This window comes from Babylonia areolata, chromosome 21 (assembly GCF_041734735.1).
Source record: "Babylonia areolata isolate BAREFJ2019XMU chromosome 21, ASM4173473v1, whole genome shotgun sequence".
Classification (NCBI taxonomy): Eukaryota; Metazoa; Mollusca; class Gastropoda; order Neogastropoda; family Buccinidae; genus Babylonia; species Babylonia areolata.
The window spans coordinates 48,068,795-48,079,283 of record NC_134896.1 but is presented as its reverse complement, the minus strand read 5'-3'; the positions used below and the strand labels follow the sequence as shown (position 1 = coordinate 48,079,283).

The window sequence follows — 10,489 nt, the reverse complement described above, 5'->3', positions numbered from 1 at the left end:
ATTTGTCCGAACGCTGTGACGCCTCCTTGAGCTACTGATACTGAAACTGAAACTGTTCACAGAACGAATATTGGTTTGTTTTCACAGGATCAATAATGTTTCTTGTTCACGGGATCAATTATGATTTTGTTCTTCACAGGATCGATGAGAGTTTGATCGTTATTGATTTGGGTTTGGTTTTTTCCTCAGGATCAATAATGATTTTTCTTTCGATGATGACGTCGGGAGGTTGTACGGGTGCCACGTGTATGCCTTTGACCCCAGGTAGGAAAGCATTTACCTGTTTATTCAGACCTGTTTATTCATTTTGCTAATTTATCACACCATTCGTTCATCCATGTGCACTTAGTACGTACAAAACTTGAAGAAGTCATCATATTAAGGTGTGGGGTTTTAAAATCGTTCGTCAGAACTCTCTCTCTATTTTTTTTTTCTTTCTTTTTTTTCATTTTTTTTTCATATTGTGATACTGCGGATCAGGTAAGACTCGAATCTGTCAAAAAGCATCGATGAAGCTCTTGTGATAATTCACTTTGCCGAGAAGAGAAAGAAAATACAGTGCATTTTGTTCTGCCCCGTCCTGTATCGTGTGACTTGAGAGTACAATACAAACCTCTGAAATCTTCTGATCCTCTTCGTCAATTTAGACTTGTCGTTATTCAGGCATCTGCAGATGATCAAACAATAAGCATTCTGACAATGCATCTGAACAACTCGTATAAGCTGCGACCACTCTTACGTCTTAGGATAATTAACTGAGCGACGTGCTGAGTATGATGCAATCGTGTATAATCAATTGGGTGTAGTTAAATTAGCATTAATTTTGTTAGTCGTGATGTATACCTACTAATCGTGTATAATTCAAATGGGTGTAGTTAACTTAGCATTAATTTTGTTAGTCATGATATATACCTACTAGCATTGTGTACCCGGCTTCGACTGGGAACGTATTTGAAAAAGACATTCGATAGCGTGGAGAATGTGGAAGAAGGTTAACTCAGAGACTGATCCAGAGCAACTGATGTCATGACTATGGTGCTGCCAAGAGGAAACAGAACGATACCACTATGCTTATGCCATTGGGGCCTGGCTCCCGTAGGACCAAAACTGATACTCAACGGCACTGTAATTCATTCATCCATCCATTCTTTCTCTGTTCTTTCTGTTTTTCAGCAGTTTCCGCCCCCTCATTTTTGTTCTCTTTTTTTGCAGCATGAAACAGGCAAGCCATAACAGGTCAAAGGAGGTGCATTTCTTCAGGATAGGATTGGGGGGGAAGAACGGACGACTTCCTCGTACAAATGCAAAGTGGCACGTGGAGTCTTTGTCCGGAATCAGAAAAATGCTGAAACATGAACAGGTGATGATGATAATGATGATGGATGATGCTACTACTACTACAACATCAACATCAACAACAACAACTACTACTACTATTGCTTGTATCGCACTGAATTGTATCCTGTTGCTGTATGTATTATGTATGTATTGTATTTTAATGCTTTATATATTGTAATACGGTTTTGGTATGGATCCGTTGAATTACCTTAAATGATTAGTTAACTAATCAACGGATCCACATTAAATTCGTCAACAAGAAACAACAACAACAAAAAACAACAACAACAACAACAACAACAAAAACAACAAACAAACAAACAAACAAACAAACAAATTTAAAAAATCTGAGAACCCACAGAGTGCTGTTTGTAAGAGACTGGGTGAGAGGTTTTATGTTCAAGGGGGTGTCAGAGTGTGTGGACTGATCCATAAATGCTACACTACATCTGCTTAAAAAAAAGCAGATGGACCTGGTGGTGTGTCCATCGAGATCGATGATGACCATCGTTGTCATCCAGCTGGGGGATGGGGGGAGGGTGGTGGTGGGGTGGGGGGAGGATGCTCATGAATCTATCTGTGAATGCGCAGATGGCTGAATAGTCCAATCTGCGCACGAAATGTTCGCTGACAGTTGGGGCAGACAAAGACAGGCATACCATTGTCAGGGAGCTTGTTTGCCCGTGACTTTCTGGCCTGCCTCTTCTGAACAGCTGCAGCAGTCCTGTTGGCCTCGCACAACTTGGCGCCTTTGTGCACAGCAGCGCGCCATTTGTCACGGTCCACTGCAGATTCCTTCCAGGAGTCAGGGTTGATATCAAACGCTTTCAGAGAGACTTTCAGAGTATCTCTGAAGCGCTTCTTCTGACCTCCGTGTGATCTCTTCCCTTGTTGCAGCTCGCCAAAGAAGAGCCTTTTGGGCAGCCGATGGTCTGGCATGCGCGCCACGTGTCCAGCCCAGCGAAGCTGGGACTTCATCAGGATGGTGAAGATGCTGGGAAGGGTGGCTTTTGCGAGCACCTCTGTGTCTGGGGTCCTGTCTTGCCACTTGATGCTCAGTAGCTTCCTGAGGCATGTTGTGTGGAAGTGGTTCACCTTCTTGGCATGTCGTTGGTACACTGTCCAAGTTTCGCAGGCATACAGTAGTGTGGGGAGAACTACTGCTCTGTAGACCTTTAGCTTGGTCTCAAGACTAATGCCTCTTCTGTTCCAGACATTTGCATTGAGTCTACCAAAAGTTGCGCTTGCTCTTGCAATCCTGACGTTCACTTCATCGTCGATTGTCGCATTTCGTGACAGTGTGCTCCCAAGGTATGTGAACCGCTCCACCGCACTGAGTCTCTGACCGTTGACTGTGATGTTGGGCTCAACGTAGGGTTTCCCTGGGGCTGGCTGATGGAGAACTTCAGTTTTCCTCGTGCTGATGGCAAGGCCGAAGTTCCTGCTGGCAGTGGCAAACTTGTCGACGCTGAGCTGCATGTCAGCTTCAGATCCAGCGTTGAGGGCACAATCATCAGCAAACAAAAAGTCTCTGATGATGTCTGTCATGACCTTCGTTTTTGCTTGAAGCCTTCTGAGGTTAAACAGCTTGCCATCTGTTCGGTACTTTAGGCCGATTCCAACATCGCCATCTCTGAAGGCATCAGTAAGCATTGCAGAGAACATGAGGCTGAACAGCGTTGGAGCCAGGACGCAGCCTTGCTTGACACCATTTGTGACAGCAAAAGGAGCAGATGTTTCGCCATTGTCCTGGACTCGAGCCTGCATGCCTTCATGGAATTGGCTGACCAAGGAAATAAATTTCCGAGGGCATCCGTACTTGGCCATGATCTTCCACAGTCCCTCTCTACTCACAGTGTCGAAGGCCTTAGTGAGGTCGACATAGGTGGAGAACAGATCAGCATTTTGCTCCTGACATTTCTCTTGCAGCTGCCTTGCAGCAAACACCATGTCGGTGGTTCCGCGCTCTTTCCGGAATCCACATTGGCTCTCAGGCAAATGACCTTTGTCAAGGTGTGCTGTGAGGCGGTTTAGTAGGATCCTGGCAAGTATCTTGCCTGCGATGGAGAGCAAGGAAATGCCCCGATGGTTATCACAGGCTTGCCGGTTCCCCTTTCGCTTGTACAAGTGAATGATAAATGCATCTTTGAAATCCTGGGGGATCGTCTCTTCTTTCCACATGAGTGAGTACAGCTGATGGAGCTTCTCAATCAGCACAGTGCCTCCATCCTTGTAGACCTCTGCTGGTATGGAGTCTGAGCCAGGTGCTTTGCCACTGGATAGCAGACGGATTGCTTTCTGGGTCTCAAGAGGTGTTGGCGGATCGTCCAGTGCTTCGTTGATGGGGACTTGTGGGAGACGGTCTATGGCTTCATCATTTATGAAGGTAGGGCGATTTAAGACACTGTTGAAGTGCTCAGCCCAGCGTTCAAGAATTTTCTCCTTCTCGGTGATCAAGGTATTCCCATCTGCACTGAGGAGGGGGGATGATCCTGAGGATGTGGGGCCGTAGACTTCTTTTAAGGCATCATAGAACCTCTTCATATCGTGCCTGTCAGCATATCCCTGGATCTCATCAGCTTTGTCACTCAGCCACTTATCCTGCATCTGGCGTAACTTTTGCTGAACAGTCCTGCGGATGGCATCGTACGCATCCTTTTTTGATGTGGACTTTGGGTTGCTCAGGTAGGCTTGATGCAGACGGCGTTTCTCATCCAGAAGCTGCTTGATTTCATCACAGTTTTCATCAAACCAGTCTTTGTGCTTTCTGGTCATGGGTCCCAGGGTCTCTGAAGCTGTACTATAGATCAGCTCACGCAGGGTCCTCCAGTCAGACTCCACATTCTGGTTGTCCAGAGAGGCGGATTCCAGACGATCTTACAGCAGCTCCACAAAGGACTGTTTGATGGTGATGTTTTTCAGCTTAGCGATGTTAAGCCGTTTTGGAGCCTTCTGGCCTTGGGGGCATCTCTTGGGCTGGATTCGAATATTCAGCTTCGAGACTACAAGGCGATGGTCTGTCCAACACTCGGCGCCGCACATGGTCTTTGTTACACGTACATCTTGCCTATCCCTTTTCCTGACGATGACATAATCGATGAGATGCCAATGCTTTGAGCGAGGGTGCATCCATGACGTCCTGTTACGGGTAGGGAGGCAGAAAACTGTGTTGGTTATCAGCAGTTCGTGCTCTGCACAGGTCTGAAGCAAAAGCAATCCATTTGGGTTGCAGTGGCCCACACCGTGCTTTCCAATCACTCCATCCCAGGAGATGTAGTCAGAGCCAACTCTAGCATTGAAGTCCCCAAGAATGATGAGCTTATCTGCTTTAGGGATAGCAGCAATGACAGAGTGAAGGTCCTCGTAGAACTTCGCCTTCACTTCATCCGGGTTGGTCATGGTTGGGGCGTAGGCACTGACAATGGTGAGGTGCTTCTGGCCAGATGCCAGTGGGAGTTTCATGGTCATAAGCCTATCGTTGACTCCCTTTGGGATTCCAGCTAGCTTGCTGACAAGTGCTGTTTTTACTGCAAAACCAACGCCAGCCTCACGTCGCTCTTCGCTTCCTCGTCCACTCCAGAAGAAGGTGTAACCAGATCCCTGTTCACAGAGCTCGCCTTCGCCTGCAAGCCGAGTCTCACTCAAGGCTGCGATGTCAATGTTGTATCTGGCGAGTTCGGATGCAACTAGTGCCGTTCTCCTTTGGGGCCTGTCCGCGTTATCTCTGTCCAGGAGAGTCCTTATGTTCCAAGCACCAATGGTGAGAGGAACGATCCTTGTTTTTTTCTTTTCTTCCTTGTTTCGACCGCTGATGTAGGGTCCCCGCCAGCCGCGGTATGCTGGCCAGGGTGATATGGAGCAGGCAATTTTTAGGGCACCTTTTCTAGCCCCTTCCTCATGCCAGGGAGGTGAGCAGTGCATTCCTAAAGAGGGCTGCTCAGACGCTCAGACGGCTGCCGAGCTCCATCGCTGCTCCTGTCGACGAAGAACGACCCTATGGCCTGAGCCGCCTGCGTGCAGGTCTGCGACTGCGACTGCCAGTGTACCCACACCTGTCGTTTCGTCGCTCGCCTGTCGCCACAGGACTTGGGGGTGATGAAATGATGAAGGATGAAAGGTCATTTAGGATGACTGATGACTTGCGCGATGAGTTTGTTTAAAGTGAAGAGGAGTTGCGCAACGTCGACCTCACTCTCTCATCCGGGTCCACCAATTTCCAGTGGCAAGACTAAGTCGAGACGACTGGAGGATGAGCACGGATGCAGTGGATGACCAAGATATCCTTTCGGTGTCTCATCTTGCTCTCTGCACTCCACAGTGCGTTGCTGTAACCGCCTTCCTCTCCGTTGAACCGATAGGTTTCTTCCGCAGATCCTGCCGGATCCAGCCTTCGCATGCATGGGTAGACACACCCCGGGGGCCAACTGCGTGTGGCATGCACACAGCACGGTGGAGCTAGATGGCCGTCGGTGGCTCTCCTGAGCCGACGCCCTTTTATGGATCTCCATAAGGGTGTCTAGCCACCCGCCTCACCAGTCCCGGAAGGGAGCGGTGGGAGTGCCAGTTTAGTCGCTGGCAACCCGACCCTGAACAGGTTGTACTGGATTACAGGTTACCAGTAGCAGATCTAATGACCTGACCTGACCTGAAACAGAACAATGGCCATTGAAAACAAAGAACAAGCTGATTCTTACACTTCCACTGAGACAAACAGAACAACAGCCATTGAAAACAATGTACATGCTGACTCTTACACTTCCACAGAAACAAATGAAATAACGTCCATTGAAAACAATGTACATGCTGACTCTTACACTTCCACAGAAACAATTTTAACATCGTCCATCAAAAGCAATGAACATGCTGATTTTTACACTTCCACTGAAACAAATGGAACAACATCCTTTGAAAGCAACAAACGTGTTTTTGCCAAACACCCCCTGTCAACCACTAATGGCAGGAAAAATCAGCTCAAGGGGCTATCTATTGAAGTCTGCTGCAGCAACCTACACATAAAGCCAATGCACTGATCTTAGCATACCCTGGGTTTGTATAAACGATTAACATAAACTGAAATAACATCAATAAACAAATGATTAAATAGTTAGAACATAATAAAATAAAAGATTGCTAGAAGGCAAACGATTGAAATAAAATAAGTGAGAAGTACCTGTGGCCTTATGTCGAGGAGTTCATGTCCAGTCATCAGACAATCGCAGCGAATCCCGTACTTACACTGACATAAAATATGAGTACCAGTGATTCAGCGCTTTTAGCTTTAAGAGGCGTGTGATTGGCTAAGAGGGGACCGGGCAAGACGGGTCGTCTTTTCACTGTTAGCCGCGTGAAATTTGGCTAAGCAGAGCAAACCGATAGGCTTTGTTTGCATCAGTTTGACATGGTAAGTATATGTATCACCAAACATGGAGTATAAAACAAACTCCTCCTTTTGATCTTCTCTTTGCAGGTGATGATTGACATCGTCAAAATGGATATCGAAAGTTCAGAATGGTTAACGCTACCGGACATGATTGAAACAGGGGCGCTCAACCTCGTCCGACAATTCATGGTGGAATTCCATCGCCCTCAATCGGACCCAAAGCTCAGAGAGAGACTGTACACGTTGAAGAAACTGGAGAGCCTTGGCTTCCAACGTTTCCACACACATATGAACTACCACTGCACAGATCTGCTGCATGAATATCCCGTCAGGAAGGCAGGATGTTACGAGGTGTACTTCGTCAACACTCATCTCTCCCGGAAGAGATGAATCGGACCCAAAGCTCAGAGAGAGACTGTACACGTTGAAGAAACTGGAGAGCCTTGGCTTCCAACGTTTCCACACACATATGAACTACCACTGCACAGATCTGCTGCATGAATATCCCGTCAGGAACGCAGGATGTTACGAGGTGTACTTCGTCAACACTCATCTCTCCCGGAAGAGATCAAATTGACGGTCTTTCTGATGCTTTCCTTTTTTTGATGATATTTCATACAGCTCTTTATTTCAGAATTCACACATTAAGTTCGTGTGCAGAAATTATGAAAATGATTTTTAATAACACGTCCATGAGGCCCGAAACTGTATCTTCCACTGGAAAATTGTGTGATGTAACTGAAGTCTGTATGTCAACATATCACAGTGTAATAGAATCCCACTCGAAAATGAAATGCTTCGATGTTTTTCTCCATACATTTATGTTCTTGCACCCTACCCCCTATTTCACCTTATATTTTTTTTTCATCATATATCTTTTGTATATATATATATATATATATATATATATATATATATATATATATATATATATATATATATATCGAAATAAGATATATCGAAATAAGAAATTTCATAATATGACTACTTACTCCTTTGCACTTTTGAATAAAAAAGAAAAAATAAATAAAAACAAGTTTTTAAAAAAAGAAAAGAAAAACGATCGGAGTTGTGTTTTGAAACAGAAATGTGTTTATTTATCCCTGATTTGTTACATTGTTAATCGTAGCGATGTTTTTGTTTTTCCAATGATACACACAAATACATTTCGTCACTTACAACCTGGATATAACTTCATATTCATCGTTCATAAAAAATGCCCAGAATACATAAATGCAAGGATTACAGGATTTTTTACGTGCATATTTAATCTTCTGCATGCGTATACAGACGAAGGGGGTTGAGGCACTAGCAGGTTTGCTTATTTGTTGACCTGCAAAATCTGTTGCCATAAGAGTGCACGATCTACACAATCAAAAAGCTTTTCCGTACGAAATAAAGACTTACAGATCTTTTCGTTTTGAAAAGAAAAAAAATCCATAATAAAATGTAATGTACAGAGGAAACCATTTCGGAACCCAGACTGTAAACTGCCGAGAGTTCTACTTTGTTCCATGAAATATGTCAGCTACCTGATGTTACGGCGGTAGTGTCCAAGTTTCACTGCAGTAGAGGAGTGTGTTGGGCCGTCACCCTATACACTGCGACCTTGGTTGACAGCTGGATGCCGCTTTCCTGCCACAGTCATTGAGTAAGCCTGCCAAAGGAGCTGTTAACTATGGCGATGCATTGTGTGACTTAAGCGTCCAGCAAACCACTGTTGCACAGTGTACTACAGATGTGGCAAATCTTTATCATTCTCATAATCTGCTGCCCATTGATGACAGACGGGGCCGTGGTACATTGGGAGCTTGTATTTGCACTGTTTTTTTACATGGCCTTTGTCTTACTCAAGCTGATTGTGAAGCTGAAGCTTATGCAGGTTGTGGTAAAGCGATCCATGATGAGCTGGACGTCTTCGTGAGAGTGGGCAGTCAAGGCGGAATCATCAGCAAAGAGAAATTCGTGCAGCTGTGCTTTCACTATATTGTCTTTGCGTGAAGTCGCCACAGACTGAAGACATCGCCATCAGTGTGGAACTGGTAGCAGACTCCAAGATCAAAGTCACCGAAATTTTCCTGCAATCTTGCAAGCATGCCATCATGTAAGGACTTTATCAGCGACACCAGGACCAACCAAACGTGGACAGTATTGTTGCATAAGTCGTTTCTTTGAAACACTCGTCATCCTTCCTCAGGATCTCTTGCCACCAGGTCCAGCTCAGCAAGCGTGGTCAGGCAAGGTCATGTTGCACAGATTTGCAGGCAGGAAGTCTAGCCATATCAAGTCTCCACTGAGGCTTCTCCATTGCTGTTCGCTGCTTTCTGGCCAGCTGGGTCTTCTTCTTACTTCATACTAGATGGTGATCCTACGAGCAGTCATCACCCAGCATGCAGCGTGTGATTTCTACGTCACGCAGGTCCCTTTGGTGAACAAGGATATAGTCTAACATATGCTTGGGTGCATCCAAGTATTCTTAAACTTGTCAGCTTGCTGAAATAGTGTGTTCATAATTGATAGTTCATGTTTGGTACAGAGGGAAAGCAGAAGCAAACCATTTGATTTTTTTTCTGTTCCATAACATCACTACACTCCAGGCCAGGTGGTGTAGTCTCTGCCTACCCTAGTGCTGAAGTCGCCTGGGATGATGAGGCTGTCCTTGTAGTGCTTTTGCGATATGATGTCCTGGAGCTGTTCATAGAACTCTTCTTTAACGTCGTCCGGATTTGTCACAGCTGGGGCATAGATGCTGATTACAGTGGCATATGTGTTCTTAGCTAGCTTCAAGCACAAAGTCATTAGATGGTCATTTACTCCCTGAGAGAGAGACTCCAATTTTCTCGCTAGGTGAAGCGGATGGCAAAGCCCACTCCCGAGGTCCTTGAGGCATTGTGGGACTTCCCCATACGGAAGAAGGTACAGTTTGCCCGAACCTACCCTAGCTGTGTTTCACTAGCAAATTTCGTTTCGCTGTCAGCTATGTCTTCATCATACCAGCTGGGCATTTTTGCTACAAGAACAGTGCACAACTGGGGTCTGCCATATTTGTCTAGCAGCGTCCCTATCATGCGCTGAGGATAAGACGCGATGTGTTTGACCACTGATTTGATGACCAGACAGGTGCGGCTACCTATCAGGTGCATACAGAACAGGCTTTGTTTGGGGATCCTCTTATCTCCCACTTCCCCAGCTGAGCGGGCAGTGCTGTCCCTGAAGAGGGCTGCCCTGACACTGTAAGAGGACACGGGTACCACATCTGTACCTTTCTGTAGTGGACGTCCATCAACATGTGGCAGTTTATGTGCAGACTTGTAACTCGAGGCTCCCAGCAACATCATTTTCCTGGGTCCATCGCTACATCTGATCACTGCAGGTCTTGTTGGTTGGTGGTGTGCCATTTGTGTTTTAGGGTGAGTCCAGCAGTTTCTGCTTGCCTAACAAGTATAATGAATTTTGAAGTGAAGGCAGGGTGTGCGTTCCTCTACCAGCTCTCTCACCTTCTGGAGCCAGATACACCCCGGGTACATTTACTGCCACTTGTTGGACTACTGCAGGAGGTGCCGCTTTTTTCTTCAGAGTATGCATTTCCTGGAGGAAGTGCCTACCAAGGCTGAAGGGTTCCCTCTGCCCTGCTATTTACTCATAGCTGGGGATTTAGTTCGTGGGCAGCAGGGCATTCCACAATCCTGTGGGCCTGCACGCCCCACGTCTGGGGACCAAACCTCCTCCATCCCTGGTAGCATTGCAGGACTCGGTATCCGTGTGTCACCC

General features: G+C 46.1%; 1 protein-coding gene across 1 annotated transcript in view; it reads left to right on the top strand.

Moving 5' to 3' along the window:
• The window catches only part of LOC143296636 (putative methyltransferase-like protein 24), an 11,913-nt gene extending 3,087 nt beyond the window's left edge, over positions 1–8,826 (top strand). Inside the window, exons 4-7 of the mRNA XM_076608666.1 lie at positions 190–264; positions 1,213–1,360; positions 6,806–7,045; positions 8,722–8,826. Coding sequence (XP_076464781.1) covers positions 190–264; positions 1,213–1,360; positions 6,806–7,045; positions 8,722–8,826 — 568 coding nt within the window. The remainder of the gene's footprint in view (positions 1–189; positions 265–1,212; positions 1,361–6,805; positions 7,046–8,721) is intronic.
• Positions 8,827–10,489: the final 1,663 nt, after the last annotated feature.